Below are 23,027 nucleotides of genomic sequence, written 5' to 3' on the forward strand. Positions count from 1 at the left end.
AACGATTTCGGAAACTGCAGTGTATCGAACACGAAACGTGCGTCGTAGCGTCAGACAAAAGATTTAACCACGGAGCGTCGTTGCGCACCCATCTGGGGTGATATGTATGCGAGTTGCGCCTTAGTAGACGTCGTCGTACGAGTCGAACGAAAAAACGAATCCATACTTGTGCCATGACCGCGTGCGAGAAGCTTCTTATACGTGCGTGAAAAATAGCGATAATTCGAATCCACCGCATGTATCCATAGACGCATTTACGATGAAATTATTTGACCACCCGGTTGAGTTATGATCGAGGTCAATCATTCCATTAAGGAGGGGGGAATTGTCATGTGAGGTTTAGCACTAACGTTGAATGATCGAAGCATTCCTGGAACTGAGGATGAGGGGACGACTGTGGGACTTAGACAAAGATGACATAAGTTCAAAATGGTTTTCCCTACATATAAGATGACCCCCTATTAGACAAGAGAGAGTTCTGGGTGACCCTGTCTTGTGTATGGGTATGTCTGTTTTGCTAGTGTTGGGCACTGTCGTCCGTTTCGTGTGGTGTAGTGACGGCAGTGCATGTGCTTTTGGGGAATCTGGGCTAGTGCGACCACAGAGCCAGCTTAGGGTGTCCCGTTTTTAACGAATTTTTGAATTTCGTCTTGGGGAACGAGATCAGGGTGTGTTATGACCCTAAAAAAGAGCTTATTTTAAAAAAAATTAATTTAGGGGGGCCCCGGAGCAAAAAAACCGTCAAAAAAGTCAGAAAACGTTAAAATTCACCATTAATTTTTAAATAACGGCTCTGCATTTTAATGTAAAAATTTGGGGTTTATATGAATCGTACCTATTACACTACCGAATATTTTGGTCAAACAAAATTTTTAAATAACAAAATTTAAGGGTGCCCCCGGGGAAAAATAAGATTTTATTATACTCTTATACGCTTTTTCACAGATAGAGATTTATATTTTGCCCAAGTCTTGTTTTCTTCCATTCTTGTTTTTCTTCAAGTTGATTTCTTGACGATGTTTTTCGTTAACTTGAAGAAGCTATTGTTGTTGCTCTTCATTATCTACTATGTCTTTAAAATCACTTTATCATTATCTTTCGGCACTATCATTGACAACTTCTAAGCCGCAGACAAATGCTTTAAGATCTCTTTAATCTTAAAATAATTCCCAGTCTATTGAAGGAAACTGCATTCATTCAATTTGTTTGTTAGAGAAGCGAAGAAGGTCAAAGATAAGCCAGGACCGTGGTCCAATCAAATCAATTAAGTTTTGAATACTTGTCAAATCAAACTGAAGCATTTTTGGTTTCGTTGGAGAAAATGATGTAGGGCGGAGAGTATTCTTGAGCTTTTTTACCATTAACGTTTTCCAGAAATGAGACAGGCCTTCATCGAAAAGGGCCAACCCAACAAGTTCTTCAGATAAGTACCACAGATGGTTGTGACAAGATGCAATTGCGGCTTCGGCGACGTCTTTCTGAGCATCGCGATAGCGATACATTTAAGAGGAATTGTAAATCAACTGCAAGTGCGCACAGGTAGCTAAAATAAGTATACATTGTTGGAAAACAATTATTCGAAATTGGTTTCTGTAGTAATTTTTTCGTATACCGAGCCGTGAACGTAGGAAAGCAATACTATGGAACAGTATATAATCCGATAGTTTCTTCAATTTATTAAGATCATCCGGACTCATCTAAAATCTTTCCGACATTAATTTCATTTTTAGGGCATAAATCGCAATGTGCATGAAACGTGCTCTATGATGAGCTCCAGGTTTTCGCAAATAAAAAATTCTTGACGGGGGCACTTTCCCTCCTAAATAAACGACGGTGAGTTCAATCAGCTCCCTGTAATGTTTTCTTGGGAAACTGCATGTCAATAGATGGTTTTCGCCCCATTTTAAAACTTCTTGCTTGTTGGAAATTATCATTTTCTTCTTCACCGTTCCATTGAAACAGGCAAAGACCTTCCGTGCCACGATCTAAATCATTCCAATCTTGCTGGAACCTAAAGCGTAAAGCATACTATAGCATTACAAATTGAAACCAAATTACAATTTAAAATTACCGTTTCATAAGTGGCTCAATCGGAGAATTTGCCTCGCCAATTACTGCGGCCTAAACATGTTTTATGTGCAACTCGTATATGTGGTGGCGACATGCCAACCACATAATGGCCCTTCCCAGTTCTTTTTCAAGAAGAGTTGCGCATCCTCGATGAATTGTTTGAAATTGTGTGTTAAAAGTTGTGTACGAAGCAGTGGTATTAAATACCAGACCAATTACGCTCTCAGTTATTTTCCAAGTAGACAGCAAATCAGAAACGGCATTATTCTGAGACAAACCCGTCGAATCCAAAATGATAGGGGCATCGAGTAACTTTGGAGTGTCTAAATATGGTTTTTCACTAACAATAATTGATACTCTTTCTGAAAGAGTCTTTCATTCGATTGTCCTTTCTGTTTCACAATCAGTTTTGAGTCCCAATGGACCACTAAAAACGGCGGCTTGTTTTTCATCCAGTCATTAAATATTTCCTTTACTGCTTCTTCTCTTTTTCTCTTTCTTTGCCGATGGGCAGTTGATTTAGATATTGAAATATCCGACAGGTTTCCTCCTCCGAGAGTGATAATTTTGCTTGCGATGGCCAATTTACTTCTGATGCTGATTTGACATACATCTGTATAACCATTTATGTATCTTTGAGCAAGGTTCTAACTGGTATTTCAATCGATACAGAGGGCTGAAGAGGAGTAGAAGTTCTAGTTGGTAAAAAAAACTCGTCTATTGACTCATCTTCAGAAAAACTGCTGTCGGAACTCTTCTCAAGCGCTTTTTCAATTTCTGTCGTTCGGATTTCTCCAGGTTCTACCATGTTTTGCAGAGCACTCTAATCAAATAAGACTTCTGGAGGTTTTTATATATAATATTCCAGTGTAATCTGGTTTTTGTTTTCTTCATAATTTGAAATGTATTCAGCGTCAGCCATTCTTCTTATGTTATCCTACGCGATTGTCTGTTAAAAAATTATTTCATAAATCAATATTGTTGTTGCAAATGCTGCAGAATATGCCACATAATATTTGGAAAATGTAGAAAATAAATCTGGTTATAAATTTCATAAGCCATCTCCAAACGAAACGGGAATGAAACAGCAAGAATAAGACATTCCTGCCTGTCCTGAAAAAAATGTGCTAATGATAAAAATATATGTGCTAATGAATGCTTGCATTAGTTCAGTCAATTCGTTACATTTGGATTCATGCTTTTTCTTGTTAACATTAACATAATATCAACAAGAGGCTCGTGCCAAGGCATCATTGTTATACAGCAGCTCATGTCAAGGGAAATTTCTTCTCTTCATCAAGACGAAACCATTGTGAAATCTGTTATCTGCTATATGGAGCGCAAAGCAAAGAATGGCAATAAAAAAAATATTATATTATTTGTATTGCAATTTTCTTCAATAACGAGTCAAGTTCATTTGAACACCCCACCATAGACGATAAGGCAAAATTTTTGGCATTGATGTAAATCATTTAAAGAAAACAATAAGAAATAATATATTCACAATCAAAGATCTTCAAGAGTTTATTCGTGTGTTACACGGATTTTCACACTTTATAATCACTTTAAATATTTTATTATGTTTCAGTAGGTAGTCATATTTTCCGATGTTGAGTTGCTTATTTACATCCCCAGTAAAATAAAAAATAAACCGCTTTCCGGTCTCAGAAAGCTAACTGAATTGCATCTATTCCCATCTTCATTTAAAAAATTTGAGGTTATCAAGTAAGCTGTAAAAATTCTTTCGAATTCTGGTACCAACGGATATCGTTATTTCAGGAAAATGAAAAAAAATAAAATATTCCCTTAAAGATTTGATATGAGGTATGTCGATATTGACGTACAATTGGAATGAACTAGATTGTAACTATAACGCCCCAAGCGCCTAACTACGTGTTGGCCATATTGGTATACCACCCTTTTGTTTGTATCGGGTTTGATTTGAAGGAAGGGATCATTTTTTTATGTAGAAACATGTAAGGGGAAAAGTAAAGAAATTTTTTTTTAGTTTCTACAATTTTTGTTTGGTCCAAATTCTTAAGAAAGAATAGAGAGGAGATTTGGAGTAAACCGAGAAACTGGAAAGGGTTGGATCCACCCCTATATCGTGAAGAATTAAACGTCACACCTCATGTTAATTAATTTAGAAGGCCTTATAAAACCGACGAAGAGGAAGATTATTTGTTGTGTTGTTCCGTTCCTGTCACATTTTGAATCCTTTTTCTTTCTCCTTCTAAAAGCGGTTGCAAGCGTCTTTTATAGAATCACGATATTGCCTTTGAAGCCTGGACAGGTAATGTGCTCCCATTAATCTGCCATTTATTGTCATCGAATTGAAGTTGTTCCGATATCTGACTGTTGTTGCTGTCGAGGATATATTTAAGGACGAACACCGAGTAGGAAAACTAGCATTTGTACGAAGGTATGTCAATCATCCACCACGTTGAATTTTAGAGGCAAGTTTTTTTTACTGACGAAAATAATTGGTCGTCGTTATCTCGCGGTCGTGTTCGAGTCCATCGGCTTAAGAAAGATTCTATAAAATAATAAATATATTGAATATCAAGAGAAGTGACCTAACATCCGTATCCGTTTGGGGAGGCATGTTGCCTGGTGGCTAGACAAGGCTAAGTCGATTAGAAGAAAACTTAACGACAGTGTAGTATGCGAATATACTTGAAACAAATTTACTCGCCTTCATTCGAACTAATTTTCAACGTGATGACAGGAGAAAGTTCGTTCAAGACAAGTAAATTTATGTCTTTCTTTATTCGCATCAATTTTAACACATTTTTCCTTTGGAAATATGGATTGAATTAACTCCAAATTTAGCTGCGCTGGAATAAAAGCCTACCAAGGGATGCAACAGGGATTCCACTGAAAGTGTTTAGGGTTAGCAAGATTAGGAATTATGCAAAGGGAGGACACAAGATGGGTTGCATTTCAACGGAAGGGACGCTGATAACGCTAAAGAGCTATTTGAGATGGTTTACTGAAGAAATGGTATTGAAAGTAAACAGTGTATTCAATGGCATAAACGCTCGCTTAAAGTTCAACGCTCAAACTTCTGAAATGGGAAAAAGGCAGAGTGGTATAATTTACACATAATATCAGTAGTAGTCTATATCACATTTTTAAATCATCTCGTAGCCCTATACATAATCTCCATGTATTCTCGGAATTGTTTTCTTTTTCCGCAAAAGTTCTAGTAACTTCTCGGAAAACTTATGGAAAACGGCGATGACAAATTATTCAACGGATATTCCTGCGTTTAAACAAAAAAAAACTGGAAGCTTTGATTGTCTCAATGCAAAATTTAATGGACGAATCATTTTCTGTCAGATCAAATGAACTACAAATTCGTAAATACAAACCGCAACCGTATCTAAACAAAAAAATGTTGCTGAATTATTTTTTTGATTTGAGGCAAAAACAAAGAAATCAATTTAAAGGATCGTTTGGTGAAGGAATTGTCAATTATGGATAGTGACGTTTACAAAATTAGGCGTACAGAAGCTATATTAATCATGTTGTGTATTATCTTTCTTGGAAAGGTTTCAGAGATAAGGAGATGGCTTCCTCTGTGTAAAATCCAGCAGTCGACATTTAGCCCCCTCCTTCTCCTCAGAAGACGAATTCGACTGCGCTGCTCCTTTCGGCGAGCTCCGGAAGCTTTGCCTTACTTTGAGGTATGGGCGGTATGGTTCAAATCCTGAAGTATTGGGTAATAAGTAGAATAAATATTCCAAGGATAAAGGTGGCATAAAGAAGGTAACCTCAAATTATTTCTTTGGGATTCAAGGGAGTCGACAATTTCTTATTGATGCATTTCAGGAAGCTAACAACTATCGTAGGGATTCCTTATTTGATACTGTTATGGAAAAGGTTTTAAAAATTACCTTTTACATTTTACAGGCACATTCACATCAGCTACCCATTTTTTTATCCTATAATGTCACTGCAAAAATTTGAAATCAAAGGCTATTGAAGTAACTAATTTTACAAGACTTTTTTTAAAACTGCTCGTTATTGTAAAAGAAAAATCAACAAAAATTTAATAAATATTATCATACAATTTTTATTTCTAGAAACATATTAGAGACTTTTTTTATCTGAAAACTGTGCAGAAAGTTGACAAAAAAAGCTTCCTGGCATATGGACTAGGATTTACTATTATAGCCGTGTAGTATTTGCCATTATTCTATTATTGCAAACTATTTTAGTAATAGAACCACAGTGTGGCTTAAATTCTAGAAAAAAAAATTCTTTTTATCTGTAGCAAGGCGGGAACCGACAGTTCTTATAGCAAGTCAGACCCTGCTAGCCTTGATGGTGCGATTGCGTTGGATGGTGCAATTGTAACTGCGCCACCCAACTAACACTTTCTCTTCTTGCACAATCACATCCTGGTGATGGTGCTACTGTATTTGTATTTGCGCCTCAAGTATACAGTGATGTTGCAATCACATCTGTGTATTAAAGCCCACGCTCTGTCTCTTCCAACCAGAGTTGCCCGGCAGTGTATTCCCCAGCATCGGTAAATATACGTATCCTTCTCAAGATATATGTTCAGTGTTTGTGTTGTTCTTTGGTAATCTAAGTGTTAATGTTAGTTAAGTGTTAGAGCAAATTAAGTGTTAGTGCTTGAATCTTGTGATAAGTTCATCATCACATACCAAAGACTTATACTGTGGCTTTTTGGATTCAATTTGCCAAAGAAGCAAAACGGTGTTTTCCAAGAAGCCAGAGACTGGGGACCAAGAAGCCACACCTCATACGTCATGATGCTTCTTGGCCAGTATGGTAGTGTGGCTTCTTGGTGCTGGCTTCTAGTGAAAGTGGCTTCTTGACTTGACGACGAAAACGTGGGAGATTGTCACTGATGATGGAGAATCTTTTGACGAAAAGGCAGCTGTCTGGCATATAAATGACAAAGCAATGTGAAAGTATGCTTAACAATACTGTTAATAAACGCTAGTCTAAATCTAAATTATTCAATATTTAAATTTAGAAAAGTAAATTTTGGTGGACAGTGATTTCAAGGACCGCCCACCAAACATGGTGGGGACCCGATTTAATCTAAGAGGAGCCTATCTCAACTTTGAAGAGATATTACGTGTTGAAATTCAAATTTTAAGAGTAGAAAAATACTTTTGAGAATCAGCGTGAAAAACTGATTAGAATTATATTTATTTTTACCTGATCCCTTATTCATGCACAAACCCTAATGAATAATTTCGTCTATAATAGGATGTCAAGATATACTCTGTAATCTCGATTCACGTTTCTATTTCATTTAACTAAAGCATAAAACTCTCACTGAACCCTTTGTTCCAGCCATTTGTTCTTATAGGAACACTGAGTTATGCCGAGACTTGATTCTATTTTATTTTATTTGCTACAAACCAAAATAAAATGCACTATGTATTTTTTACGGGGATACATCAATCAAGGTAGCCCATTTTCCTGTAATTATGTTTCAGTGGTATTTTAGTAAAATACTTCGTTATTTGACGTGTACAGTAGTTTGATGTTTTCTTTTACTTTATTACTTCTGCAAGCGCCCCATTTCCGAATAGAGAGTAAGTAACAAATGCAAAGAGTGAACTCGATATCCGGGATAAATAGGGATGTCCAAAAAGCCTAAATAATTTACATTTTTACATATCATTTACAGTACCCACAGAATCAACACTTGTTGGGCATCTTTCTAACCATAAAACTCTTAGCTTTTTATTTTTTGGGCCAAAGACCTTTTAGTTCAAATTATCTTCAAAAATGTAGTTTTCTTTCATCAGGAGTTTTAGCCCTGTAACCCCATGGGGTGGTTTAAATGAATTTTATGCCACATGAAATTCAGTTTGATTTTGATTCTAAAATGACAACTTTTTTATTTGTAAGACTTTGTTGTAAGAACCTTTGTATTTTCTCTCCTGTAGTACGCGTTTTACCGTAAGCTGCTCTCGACTGCCCCGATACTATATAATCCCTATTTTGTTCATAACATCGAAACATAATTCAGTCATGAAAAATTGATAGTAGGTAGCCATAGCTTGAACTTTCACTGCCTTCCATCTAAAATTTCATTTTTTGTGTTGTACAACGTACTGATCGTGTCTCGCATCCTTGTTGGAGGGTTCAGCCTTTTTAATATGAATCTGGTATTCTATTCGAACGTCTTAAAAGGGTTGAAATAAAACACGAAGTGTTGATTCTTTTGGTGGGTACAATAAATGAAATAAAACGAAATTAACCTAATAGAAATTTCTTACCACACGCAATGTCAATGTAACAAAGTAAATCACAGTGTATGTCTGATTGAAGAAACTTGTCGTCGCATAGAATTTCTTCGATGTCTGAATTCCATTCTTGAAGCAATGCATCTATATCAGGCAAAGGCCTGTTGGAATAAGAACAATTCTAATGATATGCTGTCGTAAATTAAGAAAAACATCGAAAAAAAAAACTATATTTGTCAAATTATACCAACTTGAAATAAGTTACTGTTGGCAAAGGTTTCAAACGATGCAACTCATTTATATCTTTGATCCATTTGTCAATAGCCTTGGTTTTGTTTCCTTCTTCTACTGTTCTTGCAATCTGCGTAATCGTGACATCAGTTAAATACATCAACACTCCAAAATTTATTGAATTAAGTATCCGGACTTTGTAAATTTTCCTCCTACCCTACTCTGTCAAACAGAAAACTAAAATGTGACATGAAAATTACATGTAACAAATTACTCCCAATACTAACTATTCAATAATTTACCGTAAAGTTATGGATTTTTTGTTTACTTTTATGCTGACTTTTCGTTCAAACTGTAACGAAATAAAAGCTTTTTAAAAAAGGATTCAATAGTTTAATAGCTTGTCGAAAATTTTTCACGAAAGGTTATTTTCTTGTTTTGCGGAGTTATTTTTACGCCACGTTACTGCGCCAGTCTGAATGCCCAGTCATTATCATTAAGTATTTATTAGGGATAGCATCTAAACGAAAATGTACTATAATATTGTCATAAAAACTCACCGCTGTTTTTGCTGAACTCTGTTTATAAATTGATCGTAGACGTAAGTCTAAAACAGACGGATCACTTTGGCTCAACTAATTTGGAAGAACATGTATGAAGAAGATGAAATTGATTATTGATAGTACAACCTTTACAAAATTTTCTAACGTTTAAGAAAGTATGGAAATGAGTAAAAAACAAACCGATGGCTCGTCAATAACTGTCAGTCCAAGGAATTCTACTTTTTCATCCGGACGATCAATTTTCATAAATGCGTCTGGATCTCCAACAGCTGGGATGAAATCCGGAAGAAAAGGTTTCAACTTTGTTTCCATTTCTAGGATCTGGGGACGGTACCTTGATTAAAAAAAAACTTTACTTATGGAAGTTGAAAAGTGAATTGATTTCAAACCAATCAATTTTTGTGAGCGTCGTGAAAATGTGTACATATTTTTTTCTTGTGCGTTACGAAACTTCTGGTAGGTATACTGAAAGTAACTCATAAATATTTTAATTAAAACCCTGCTCATAAAAAGCTGTAGCACCAATCTAGAGACTGTTCTAACTGTTTTACTTTTATTTTGCTAGCAATACTAGATCTAAGTAATTTGAATGTCAAAATGCTTATATTTGGCACATTTGCTGGTAGTCATTCTTGAATCCCACTGGCCTTCAAAAAATTTGCCATTTTTTGTCGCATTGTTTAGTTACATTTTCGTTTTGTGTTTTCATTAATAATCACTGTAATCATTGCAAATTGTGTTACGGTTCACCCAGTGTTTTCCATCCAACACCACTCTCCTCTCCAAGTAAAAAAAAAAGCTTTTTATTGGGTATTTTAACGGGTACAACACGTGTTGCAAGATTCGACTCTGTTCTACGAATCCACAAAAATAGTATTAAAGGGAAACATTTCGTTTGATTTTTTGCCTTCAGTGGCTATTATTACGGGAAATCTGAATTTTCTTTTGAAGTATTATTTATAATTACTTACTTTGTTATAAAATGAAACAGTTCCCTTATTTGGAATGGAACGTTCACGCTGGTTAGCTCGACAGGGTCGTACAAGCTAAATTTTATAAACATAAATAATTAATTAAACATGCTAAAATTTAGAGGAAAAAGTTTCTTGTTGTACAGTTGAGTAAAAAAGATGTTAAGTCTCCAGTGAAAAAAAAGTAAACGAAAATGTAGAGTTTCCAGGTTATGGAAAGAAAGTGTACTGCGGGAAAAGTAGAAATTGTAATAAAAATTATCCCCATTGTTTTTTTGCTTTTTTTCCTTTCTCTTTCTTTATGGCTATTTGAAATCAAGTCGCGTGTCAGTTCAGGTGAAATGATGGATCAGAAAAATCGGGACGTAAATGTTCCCATAAATGGATTTACTGGGCCACTTTTGCCTAATTTTGTAAATTCTTATCACTCAATACGCTAATCGAATTTAAATATTCAATCTTCATCGGGCTGGATTCTCTCAAATGGTCATTATGCTAAAATACTTAATATCCAGGGGGCTGGAGCTGTAAAGTTTAGAAAATCTCCTGGGAGACCTAGGTCAACATCAGAAGAGGAAGATTTTCTGCTAACTTGTTGCAGACGTTTCTCAAGTTATTTTAATTATATTATAATATTGTCAAAAATTGTTTTAGCCGCAGTGAACAATTTTGATACCACTCGTGACATTGGAGCAAAGGCCGGCTCGGCAAACTTAACAAGAAACTCAATCACAAACACATTTAATGAAGTCGGTTTTCATTCACGAATTCGGCAATTAAAGACGTGCTGACTGATGAGAATCGCGAAGGCCGCCTTCGCTCTGCCCTTCGACATGTTAATATGCCAATTGATATTTGGAACTTCAATTCATTTTCACTGATGAGAAGTGTCGGTCTTCATCAGCAAACGGGAAAATCCACGTCCGTCGGCTGAAAACACAGCGATACATCCGTGGAAATATTTTAGAAGTAAAGAAAAGCGGTCGGTCTACCGTTTTCGTTTTGGGCGGAATGTGCCCAGGAGGAGTAACGCCACTAAGGAAAATTCTAGGCAACCTAAGAGCTCCTAAGTATGTAAATATTTTAGAACAAATTTCAATCCCATATTTAGTGGACAAGCACCAGATGAGGAAGTGACATTTGTTTAGGACGAGTTTGCGATCAAATAGATTACACATGAAATTTGAATATTTTTAATTAACTATTTTTATAGTTCCTGCATTTATAGAGCGCATGAAACGCAGGACTGGTAAAACAATCAACGCCGGTTGATAGCCCTTGACTGTCCCACCAAAGGTGCTGACATGAACCCTATAGAAAATTTATGGAGCTATCTTTTTGCCGTCTGAATTAATAAGTTTACAGCACGGATGGCGTTCGCTAACACGCACTTCATTCAAGAAACAGTGACGAATTATTCCAATTCATCTCGGAGCGGTGGGATGAATTAAATAGAAACGAAGAGTACTTGGAAAGCATAGTTGAAAGTATGCCCCGTCGCCTTCGCGCAGTAAAAAAAAACAAGGATGTTGGAGGATTCTAAAAACAATTCTCTTATTCTGATTGATTCGTCACTTCTTATTTTTTAGAATTTCAAGTCATGGGATCACTTAATTTCTCGTTAATCACTAGTTTCTTTCACTTGTGGAAGAGAAAAATAAAAAAAATGATTACGTTTAAGTCCATTTCCCTTTTTTTAAAGTAGCAGAGAAACCTAACAAAAAGTGGTATTGGGATGATTTTTATTACGAACCTTGACCTTTTCGCAATCCCTTTCTGTCTATACCCGGGAAACGCTACATTTTCGCTTACATTTTTTCACTGGGACTGGACATCTTTTTTTACTCGACTGTACCATTCTTACTTTGCATCATTTTCTTCTTCCTGCTGCAGGTGGTCCATTTCTGTCTCGTCTTTAGCATGAAATATATTTTCATCGAATATTTCTGTGACGTCATCAGTGTCATACGTGGCTCTTAATTTGTGGGCGCTAAAGTCACTTTCGATCTTCTGTTTAATGATTAATGAATATATTGATATCTTTACAATGTTTGTTACTTTATGCATAATTTTTGCACTAATTTCCTCTTTTGTTAAATTATTACCGAAAGTAATTTTACCCTTTACGAGATACCCTTACAAGGGGTCCGCAACTCAAATTTGCCACAATAAAATGACCAAAAAGAGGAAGGATGAGCAAGAAAAATGAAAAAACGGAGGTAAAGGATTAAAAATGAGCCGGAGTAAAAAAAATAGAAAAAAAAGGGATCGGTAAGAAAAAAACAAGGAAAGGAGAAAAATGAAGGAAAAGGAAGGCATAAAAGCAAAAAACGGAAATTTCCTTTTTTTTTCCTGAAAAATCCTAGCAGACAAGGGGCTATTCAGTAGTAAACATTCGAGATTCTCGGTAACAATTTTCGTGTAATTTCTCTGTTGACTTGCAACTATGGCACACCAAAACAAAGCGTCCAGTGTTTTTGACTTGTTACGTGAATATGATGTGGAATTAAGTCCTCAGGTAGAGCTAATATTACAAAAATTAAAATTCAATAGCGTCCGAACTATTTCCATGATCAACATAGAAAAACTTGAACATCTTGAGCTAGACGTGCGTTCATTGTTTGCTTCAGACGAAGAACTTTTGAAAATGACTCAAGAAGATAGAGTTGCATTATTCGGGGAATCTTTGCTGATAAACCCCAACAATTTAAATTACTTGCCGGTGAGAAATGCTCAATTCATGCAGCAGGGACTATGTGCAAAAGGTTAGTTCAATCTTATGAAAAGTCTTATCTATATGACAAGTTTAAAAACGTGACAGACCTCCAGCGCAAAAAAAAAACAAGTACAGAGGCATAACGCCAACATGGATAACATAATTTTAGATTAGAGATTTTAGTAGAAAAAGCAAAGAAAACGAAAAAAAATAAAAAAAGGGGCGGAAAGCAAAAAAATGATAGGAAAGCAAAAAAAATGAGCTTATTTTTAAAATCAAATTTGAGTTGCGGACCCCTTGTACCCTTATGAAAATGTTTTTTTTTTTTTTAATATTCGGATACCCCTTAATTTAAAATCCAATTTAAATTCGTTGATTATTTACGGGAATCGTGAGGGTTCAATATTTTGACATTTTTTTCGTAATTTCACAGTTTTCGTGCGTTCCCAAAATTTGAGAGAAATGAGCAGACGAAACTCAGGAAAAGAACATATAATAAGTATACATATAAAGTAATAACATATAACATACATAAAAGTAAACTAATTTTCTCAAGGGGTTGTCAACTCTAATTTTTCCAAATATTTCTAAAAAATTGTTACTTACAATGCGCGGAATTAACCAAAAGGGGAGGCGCGCGAGGCAGTCTTTTGTAAAATTTGGTTTTTCCTCCCATTCCAAGAAAAATTGGAGAATTTTGCTACCAAACCCTTCTTTTTTTTAGAAATGTACCCCTTTCCCTGTGTTTCCCACATTTTTTTTAAAGAAAACAATGAAACATCATTGTCAAGTTCAGCTTTACAGCAACGTCATTTGGCCGGGAAGAGATTTAAATACGATTACTCGATTAGGGATATGTGGCATTGCTGCAGTGGCGTCCGCGAAAACATCCTTGTGATACGCTTGACTTTTCGTACCCTTTCTCCCAATGCTGTAAGTTTTTCCATAACCTTTTCTACCTTTCTTTTACCCTTTTTACCCTTTCTACCCTTTTTACCCTTTTTCCAGGTTTTCCTTTGTTAGCAATGTTTCCATTTACCTCAAGAACTGGTCTAAAATTTTTGGTTATTAGAGTTATCAACCCCTTGACTTTTCTTTTTCATTAATTGATAGAGATTCATGTTTACAAAAATAATTTGTTAAGAAATAAATGATGCAAAAAATGTGGATAAGGTATGGTATTGGTCCAATTAGTCACCAATAAAAATAGCCAATTAATAAGTTCTTTCGATGAAAAGAGTTTTCTTTGTGCAGCAACTCTATTATGCTAAAGCACGAAGAAATTTTCGTCTGCTTTGCAGCGTCCTGGTAAGGAGTATTGTCCCCCTTCCCCCTATACCCTAACCGCGGGCCTGCTGAGACCAAAGCTCGCAACTTCATCATGCCTACTCCCCAACCCCCCAAATAAAAACCCGTCGCCACAGTATCACACGGGCCTTATGGGACTACGTGTTTCTTTATTTTATTATTGTATGAAAGACATTTGTGTTTATTTTAAAATAAATAAATGTTAATCTTTAAAACCCTGCTCTATTTTTTAATATTTTTTTGTCGTCGATCGCTTTATTGTAAAATTAGAAAAAAAATTAAGAAGAAAAAGAGGGAAAGCGCACCTCTATTTCTAGTAGTAGTGCAGCCATTGCAAGTGAAATAGTGGACCCACTCGCGGCTCGCGAGTTTCTTACAATGGCTGCACTAGTACTAGAAATCGTAGCCTTCCATTAGGCTAGATCCTCGGTTTTTCAGGGTTTTTTTCAAAGTCCTTTGCCGCGATGAATGGTGCTGCCACCAAGCGTAGCGTTACTGAATCGTGTGAATAGTGTTGCTTCCAAAAAGGGCTTATGATTAGCAATTTTTTTAAATTCTGTAGGCAATTTAAAAATTCTAATGTAAAAAATGCGAGTTTTCTCAAATTTTTTTACAAAATCCGAATTTGTTTTCTTTCGCAAGGACTTAGAAAAAATGTATTCAGACATAGTTCTGGAGAAAATCCGCTTGGACTACCATTTATCGTAGCAACTTGGGATCCAGCCTTATGGAAAATTTCTAGTAAGTGAACAAACCATCCCCTCTTTAACTATGACATCGCTAGGGTGTCAACCCTGACGCACGGCATTAAATTGGTGACGAACCCACCCACCCAGCCAGAGTTATAGATGTATGGTTGAACCATTTATATGGAAAGGCCTTCCATTGCCTTTTCCTCCTGGAAGTGTTCTGGCTGGAGACCTTAGTTACAGAGCCACATCGGGTGTGTTGGGAAACACATTTTTTTTCAAGTACCAAAATTAACAAAGTTTCAGTAGATGGCCGCTGTTGGCGCTGACAATTAGGTCTAAATCGATACTTAAGCCCATTTTTCACTTTTGATTCGCGATATTGGCTGCAACTTTAGGAAAAATTTTCGAGAGGAAAATTTTAACAGGCAGTGGTTATACCATCATCTATAGCTCTGCACCCAGCCCTCGTCAAATACCACCCACCCACCCAACTTCGAAGTTGAGTAGGTGGGTGGTTGGGTGACGAGAGAAGAGAGAGAGAGAGATAAGACTTGGGGATTTTGCATACGACGCGTCATGGACGTTGCCGTGCGGTGTTGTACCAAAGCGCAACAGACGCTTCGGTCCCAACCCTACTCACCAGATAAAGGACTGAAAACGTCTATGAGATGGTTGCCAATGACAATGTTAAATTTCCCATAAGGGGGGGAGGGGCTCCGGCCATTTTACTAAACGGCCCATTTGAATGTCCATATGCCGCAACAGCCTAGATGGCGTTGATTCAAAGGAGCCTCCCTATCATGTCCATGCAAATGTCGCTAGTAAAAAAGTAGCTTCCCGTCGAATGGGAAATTTAACATGGTCATTGGCAACAATCTCTCCATACCCGTGCGGTGGCGTATGGAGATTTCTCGAGTCCCTAAGTTAATTAATTATTTCACTGTAGTTCACCTCAATTTCTATACTTTCTTCATAAAAATTAAAATCTAAACTATCGGGTGATTTAATAACTTTTTTTGCAACTCGAAATTCATTATATTTTATGTGTTATTAATTTCTAAGAGAAAGGCATTTTGTTTCAAATGTATACGTAGACTAGATCCTGTCTAGGGTGTTTCATTTTCCCCTTATTTTAGAATTTGCTATCGGCCTTACGAAATGGGGTGCGTTATCATGTTTTATAGCAACCTATATTTTTTATTTTGACTGAAATTTTATATTTAGGGGTTGCACAAAGTAAAAAACCAAGAAAATAGCATTTTTCCCTACTTTAAATTTTTATCTATCAGAGATTAAAATTTAAAATTTTGGCCTTTAGACATTGTGTAGATGATACCGGATGATACGCTAACACAATATAGCATTTAAATTTTCAAATTTATTGTATGAATTTTATGGGTCGCGCAATTTAATTTAATTAATAACCAATCGCCTATCCGCTATCCCGTTACAGGAGAAATTGATGTTACATGATTTAATTGCATTTAATTTTGTTTCAGTAAAAAAAAAATGTATAATTTTTTTAACTTAAAAAATGTTGGAGGGGGGAAGACGAGGGCATTGAAACAGTTTTATTAGTCTTCTTTCCATGCAAATTGATAAAAAAAATGTGTTCTTAATTTGATTGCCGGCTTAGTTATGACCAATTTGATGGAAGGTTCATTTAGCCGGTTTCCCACGCGTAATTCAGTTTTGTATGCGTCAGTCTCTATACGCTTCTAAAATTATGTTGTGAATAAAGACCTTGAAAAAAATTATCGATTAAAAAATGTTCTACTTAAAGTGAAAACGCTATTTGACTATACCAAATTCACTAAACAGCCACGAATAAAACATTTACAAATTCAGCGTTTAAATTAAAAGATAAAATAAAATATTTCTGTATGAGCTTAGCCGCCTAGCGTTGCAAGCGAAGTTAAAAGCAAAACAAAAAAGAAGCGCATAATAGCAGTTAAACATAAACTTATTTAAACATAAGCTTAAACGTATTTGAAATTGTTTATCCAGAAACGAAAACGCAAACATCAAGTTTAAATAAATATAAAACACACGGCCGCGGTTATAGTTAAATAGGTAGATTAACGTTTGAAGAAAGATAGCGAATATTTTACCGTTTGTGATTGATGTTCATCATCACTCCATTCTTCCATTTCTAGGGCTTGTTCTTCTTCGGCATTTGTCCCGTCTTTAAGCAATTCCACTTCAGACATCGTGTTATGGGTGAACTTGAACAATAAATGAAATCAAAATAATATTAGCTTTTTAGGGGCCCGGCTTGTTATGCTTAGATCACCATGACAACGTTTGGAAAGTTACATAAAACAATAAAACTGGGTTTTCAGTTGGTAACACACCCGCTTGGCGACATGGAGATCGTTTTGGTTTTGTTGGACGCTCAGTTTAACGTGATGCGTTAAAGATTGCACCTTCATATTTTATTTCAAATCTAAAATGCATCGATATTTCCTCCTAGAGGATTCGTAATTGTTCCAAAAGATGTTTTAGAAGTTATGCAGTTTTCGGGATCAACAGATCCTTGAAACTTCACTACTGACATTTTTGTTTTATTTGGAAATTATAGCGATGTTGATGTTTTTATTTTTATATTTTTAGTAAATGATAATTCGTTGCCTCCTATTATTATTCCTACTACAGTTAACCTAGAAGGTAAAGATTGCAACACTAATTATCCTTTATTTTTATTTGATTTAAAATCTTCACTTAATAAAATTTACGCAACGTAATTATTATTATTGGGACTTGACAACTTGATTACTTTTAGTACAGACTCTAGCCAATTGTAAGAATCAAACCCGAGAGACTCACGAAAATAATATTGAAGTTATAAAGGAATGTAATAAACCGAAGAAAAGCAACATTACATGGAGTAAACAATAATCATACGGTCGATTGTTAGTTGTTTAGTGCAGGTTTTGTTGCAGAAATTTCCTTCTCAACTCGAATTTCCGTAATAACGGGTAGGATGACAGGTTTGGCCTCCACTCTGTGTATTCACTAGACGATTATTTTGCGCCTGAAAATATAAATGGAATGAGTACTCTCCATGAATAAACGAGTAAAAATTACTTATATATTAAATGTTGTTGGAGAGGTAATTCGAAACAGTTCTAAATTGACAACCCAGCTGCCTGTAATACCAATCGAAATCAAATGTTTGATCTCAGCTTTCGTACATCAAATAAATTAAAATTTAGAATACAATCCCCGACACACTGATCATTATATATAATGCAAATCAATTTTATTGACTGGCTCATTGTAAATGACATAAATCAAGATCAATCGATTCGATTTGGTCATTATTAAGCTGGAAACAGACTCGATCATTTAAACACATGGCGAACAGACGGGGAATTTATTTTCACTTACATTGGAAGCAGGTATAGCAGAGTGATAGCCAGCTGAGGTCGGAGGTCGTAACGGGTTTCCTGTTATGATGCTACCGCTCTTCGATGCATGGTTTTGCTGCTGAATAGGAATTCCAGAAGGATGTGAGGCACCAGGTAACGAAATTGGAGTTAACAACCCAGTATGAGGCCGCAACCCTCCTGCCGAAACAGAATTGACATTCGTGGATACATTTGGACTAGAACCAAGAGAAGGAGAAATGAAAATCTTCTCTTGTTCGGTAGTTCCGTAAGCATTAGAATTTTTGTTTATCATATGTTCAATTGGCTGGTGATATCCTTGAATTGCATTTAAAAAAATAACAAACAGAAATTTAAATATTTGAAAAGAAAAAAAAAAAATAATTATTTTAAACCTTGATTCAAAGATGGGCCAGAATTTCTTGTTGGGATGCCTACAAATAAGTACAATAAAAATTTTCAGTAATCTCTTAAGTTATAATTCCAGAAATTATCAACATTAATTTTTCTTCTTCTTCTTGTTATCGCATGAATTACTTGAATAGCGTAATTTGCATTAAAATAAAAAAATTAGAATTGATCCATAAAAACTTACTTCTTTGAGCATTCTGAGATAGCACATTTCCTTGTCCTACATAAACAGTTGCATGGTGCTTACCATCATCTTTCGATGATGCGGGAGTCTGAACAGAATATGTTGGGCGAGAAGAACCCGAGTGGTTGGGATAGCTGTACATGGATCCTGGAGGAAGTTGGTAACCAGCACTGGCTGCGCTATGGGCAGCACTTACAGAAACTGAGTGAGTGTAAAAGATGCTGCCTGGAACTGCAGGGCTCCCTCCATAGGGACTACCTATACTCTCTAGAAAAGAAAGTAAACAATAAATAAATCAGTATAGTGCTCACCAAGAATGATTTATACTTGAATTGTATGGGGAAAGGGCTGGTGGCTTGTAAGAATGATACAGCTGTGGTGGTGGTGGGGATGGACTACGAGGTCTCTTCTGATTTGTTTGACTTTGATGTCCAAGAGAAGGAACCATATTGATTGCTTGTCCATAAAGTGATGAAGGAGGCACTCCTTGCAAATTCAAAATGCTTTCTTCCTTCCCTCCATTAAATACTGGCCTTGAAGCCCCAAGATTAGGATGCATGTACACAGAACCATGGGTGTTTGGATGCACTAATGGAGCTCCAGATGGATAGGGATGAAACAGCATCATATCACTGCTAATGAAAAATATTTGAGTTTCTAATCTAATTCATATGGACAAAAATTTCATAGGATATTGATCACTCTTGATATGAACACTGGTAGGGAAAATTTTACCAAATTAAACTTTTAGTGTCCATTTACTATTTACACACTTCCTAGGATATTTCAGCATGAATATTGTCTTCTTATTCTATGCTAAGAATGAATTTTAAAAGAAAAAATAGATAGCATACTTGAAACTGGATTCTTTGATTTTTCTTCTCGTATCATCCTCATTTAGAACTTTTTTGAGTTGCAGAAATAATTGATGCTTATCCTCTTTCAGTTGAGAAAGCCTGGATTCTGACTGAGCAACTTGTTCCTTAGTTTCTTCTAAAGTCATCTCTTGTTCTTTTTGCTGATCTTCTCTTTCTCTTCGCTGTCGCTCGACCTCAGCATCAGCTTCTTGTTCTGTTTAAGAGTAAATGAGTTACAGAGCACAATTGAAACATTAACACAATTATTGTGGAGCTTCATCATAACAACCTTGCTTTTTCCTTTGTCTCTCTCTGATTATGTGTGATTTTAATGAATTCCACATAGGTCTGCTGAGTTTCGGCTTTTCTAAAACAATGGCGGGCATTTTGTTTACTTTCTACACTAACGCTCCGACTTCAGATGAATGCACTGAGTTAATTATTTGAAAATATTTGAATTGTTTGGTTTGAAGTCCTTTCTTGACTCGCGTAAAACTGTTCTTTTTAACACAGTTTGAGCTTGATACACTTCTTGTCTTCGTGCTAAGTCCATGAAGTACCGACTACCGAAGTACCGAAGTACCACCGAGACCGAACTACCGAAGTACACCTTCCTGCTAAGTGCTGCTAAGACAGTTGATGCTTTCATGGATTCTCAGTTTCTCCCCAAAGATGTCGTGGCACGACCGGCAGCCTATAGAAGTCAGGTAGCCTTTGATCTCTAGAAGACAAGAAGAGCATGAGTAAACGTAAAAAAACCATAGTTCTGTTCCGTCGGTTCCAGGTCGGTCTAGCGGCGATTCTAGTGTCGCATTCTAGTGTTTGCATTTTAAAGTTCTAGCTCTATTCCGTTTTAAGTATCCACTTTCCACCTCCACATTCCACTTCCACATTCCACATTCCACTTTCCACATCCTAACTGCAACTCTGCAAGAGTGGCCCGCAAGGCAGACCAACAAAGGGCTGCGCGCTTAACAGCGTTGCCATGTAGAAATTTTCAACTATTCTCACGTTTGAGCTCGTTCTCTCTTGCAGCAGACTTCTTCTTGGTTCCACGTCAGGTTCTCGTCCCTGCATTTGATCATCATGGCTTCTGGAGTAAGTACGATCTGTGTTTGAATCTAAGAAATTCCGTGACATCTTCTTGTGTTTTAAAGCGTGATTCTGTTGTCCAATATCTAATTAATCGGGTTTTTTTAATTTTAGACTTTGTACACTTACCCAAGCAACTTCAGGGCCAATAAGGCTTTGATTGCTGCTCAATACTCTGGTTTCAAAATAAATGTCGCTTCCAACTTCGTCTTCGGCGAGACCAACAAGAGTGAAACTTTTTTGAAGAAATTTCCGTTGGGAAAGGTAATTTTCTTTATGCGGTTCATTTTCATGGTGGAAAGTTTTAAGTCTATGTGATTGTATTGATAGGTTCCAGCTTTTGAATCCCAAGATGGGCAGTGCATTGCTGAGAGCAATGCAATTGCATATTTCGGTAAATATTACTACTAAAATAGTATTCCTCTGGAATTGAGATGTAATGAGTGTTATTGAACAGTTGCCAACCAGCAGCTTCGAGGAAACAGTGACGTGGAAAAGGCCCAAGTCCTTCAGTGGATGTCATTTGCCGACAGTGAAATTCTTCCACTGTCCTGTACTATTGTTTTCCCTGTCCTTGGAATCATTCAGTACAACAAACAAGTATGTTTCTTATTTTAGTTTATTTGTGCAAAGCTAATTTTATATGTACAATGTTAATTGGTGTATTGTTTGTATAGGCTGTTGAACATGCTAAAGAAGAATTGAAGGCTATTTTGTCTGTCGTCAACAACCACCTTCTTACACGCACCTTTTTGGTTGGAGAGAAAATAACTCTTGCAGATATTGTTCTTTCTAGCAATCTTCTCCACCTTTATGAGAGCATTTGTGATGAAACTAACAGGAAGCCTTATCAAAATTTGAATAGATGGTTTATTACTTGTGTTAACCAACCACAATTCAAAGCCATCATTGGAGACTTTAAGATATGCCAGAAAGAGTGTCCAGTTGATCCCAAGAAGTTTGCTGAATTTCAGAGTAAGAAAATTCTAAACATTTAATTCATTGCCATTTTTATCCAATGTGTCAACAGGTAAAATAACTGGATCTCTGAAAAAGGAAGAAAAGAAATCTGTCAAGGATGAAAAGAAGAAAGAGAAAAAAGAAGAGAAACCAAAGCCAAAGAAGGAAGAGCCAGAAGAGGCTGAGGAAATGGATGCAGCTGATGCAGCCCTATTAGAGGAACCCAAGTCCAAGGATCCATTTGATGAAATGCCCAAAGGAACATTCAACATGGATGATTTCAAAAGATTTTATTCTAACAATGAAGAGTCAAAATCCATCCCTTATTTCTGGGACAAATTCGACAAGGAAAATTATTCTATCTGGTTTGGAGAGTACAAATACTCTGATGAACTTACCAAAGTCTTCATGTCTTGCAATTTAATCTCTGGTATATTCCACAATTTTTTTTTTTTTTTTTTGTTTTCAAAGAAGAAATCCCATAATATTCACATTTTTTAATAGGCATGTATCAACGTTTGGATAAAATGAGGAAACAATGCTTTGCATCCATGTGCTTATTTGGAACAGACAATGATTGTACCATTTCAGGAATTTGGGTGTGGCGTGGGCAAGATTTAGCTTTCCAGGTAAGATGGTTTACAATGATGTTACCTCTTTCAAAGACACAAATATTTTTTGTTTTCGATATTTTGTGTAACAAGTAGAGGGAAAGTAATAAGACTTACCTGTTTTTAAGCTTAGCTTTGCTTGAAGTAATGGATCTAAGTTTTAACAATATTTTTTGTTTAGTTGTGTCCTGATTGGCAGATTGACTACGAGACATACGACTGGAAGAAATTGAACCCTGATTCAGATGAAACCAAGAAGATGGTGGCGGAGTATTTTGCCTGGTCCGGCACTGATAAAAATGGTCGTCCTTTCAACCAGGGAAAGATTTTCAAGTAGTTTGGTATCTATACTCGTGGAGTGTTGTATCACAACCATTATCAATACAACTGATGAGCTACTTGATATGTTGGAGTTCATTCAGACTTACATTAAATTGTTTTAGCTTGCTGATTTAAGAATATATTGCTTAATCCCCTCTTTGATTCTCCATTGGGGTCACAGACCATTTTATTACACTCCCCTTTGATGAGTTGCAAGTCACGCTCATGTTAATAACTTCAAAGCAGTATTTATACATCTCAAAGCGTTTTGAACAATAATTTGCGTGGTTTGGTATACCAATTATCAAACAAAATTTAGAATTTGTTATGAACGAGAAAATGGTGCACAAAAGCTTTTTACAAAAAAAGGCGGATTAACATACAACAGAGCACCAGGTTCTCCGACTTTCCA

At 36.1% G+C, this 23,027-nt stretch overlaps 3 protein-coding genes and 2 long non-coding RNA genes across 7 annotated transcripts; 2 read left to right on the top strand and 3 right to left on the bottom strand.

Moving 5' to 3' along the window:
- Positions 1-5,092: 5,092 nt before the first annotated feature.
- Positions 5,093-17,489, bottom strand: LOC124193187 (intraflagellar transport protein 46 homolog). Of its 2 annotated transcripts, none has more exons than XM_046586888.1 (8): positions 16,902-17,489; positions 11,939-12,084; positions 10,075-10,149; positions 9,284-9,437; positions 9,101-9,175; positions 8,561-8,670; positions 8,343-8,470; positions 5,093-5,782 (listed from the first exon to the last, which is right to left on the bottom strand). In XM_046586888.1, the coding sequence occupies exons 1-8, from the start codon at positions 16,998-17,000 to the stop codon at positions 5,628-5,630; spliced, it is 942 nt and encodes a 313-aa protein (XP_046442844.1). In that variant the 5' UTR covers positions 17,001-17,489; the 3' UTR covers positions 5,093-5,627. The 2 variants fall into 2 exon arrangements, with proteins under 2 accessions (XP_046442844.1, XP_046442845.1); XM_046586889.1 differs by lacking the exon at positions 5,093-5,782 and adding an exon at positions 7,597-7,713.
- On the top strand, positions 6,414-7,527 carry LOC124193188. The gene is made up of 2 exons (XR_006874110.1): positions 6,414-7,016; positions 7,082-7,527. It is a non-coding gene; the product is annotated as an uncharacterized LOC124193188 (long non-coding RNA).
- A 137-nt stretch (positions 17,490-17,626) lies between the features above and the next one.
- On the bottom strand, positions 17,627-20,062 carry LOC124193185. Of its 2 annotated transcripts, none has more exons than XM_046586884.1 (7): positions 19,921-20,062; positions 19,629-19,845; positions 19,102-19,406; positions 18,775-19,041; positions 18,575-18,613; positions 18,181-18,497; positions 17,627-17,824 (listed from the first exon to the last, which is right to left on the bottom strand). In XM_046586884.1, the coding sequence occupies exons 1-7, from the start codon at positions 20,015-20,017 to the stop codon at positions 17,744-17,746; spliced, it is 1,323 nt and encodes a 440-aa protein (XP_046442840.1). In that variant the 5' UTR covers positions 20,018-20,062; the 3' UTR covers positions 17,627-17,743. The 2 variants fall into 2 exon arrangements, with proteins under 2 accessions (XP_046442840.1, XP_046442839.1); XM_046586883.1 differs by having other exon boundaries at positions 19,102-19,409.
- A 372-nt stretch (positions 20,063-20,434) lies between these two features.
- LOC124193186 (elongation factor 1-gamma-like) lies at positions 20,435-22,697 on the top strand. Its single transcript, XM_046586887.1, has 8 exons — positions 20,435-20,729; positions 20,838-20,987; positions 21,054-21,117; positions 21,181-21,323; positions 21,401-21,698; positions 21,754-22,113; positions 22,188-22,312; positions 22,476-22,697. Exons 1-8 carry the CDS (start codon positions 20,718-20,720, stop codon positions 22,629-22,631), a joined length of 1,308 nt encoding a protein of 435 aa, XP_046442843.1. The 5' UTR covers positions 20,435-20,717; the 3' UTR covers positions 22,632-22,697.
- On the bottom strand, positions 21,488-22,551 carry LOC124193189. Its single transcript, XR_006874111.1, has 2 exons — positions 22,412-22,551; positions 21,488-22,339 (listed from the first exon to the last, which is right to left on the bottom strand). It is a non-coding gene; the product is annotated as an uncharacterized LOC124193189 (long non-coding RNA).
- Positions 22,698-23,027: the final 330 nt, after the last annotated feature.

The sequence above is a fragment of the Daphnia pulex genome, chromosome 4 (genome assembly GCF_021134715.1).
Source record: "Daphnia pulex isolate KAP4 chromosome 4, ASM2113471v1".
In the NCBI taxonomy this organism is placed as follows: domain Eukaryota; kingdom Metazoa; phylum Arthropoda; class Branchiopoda; order Diplostraca; family Daphniidae; genus Daphnia; species Daphnia pulex.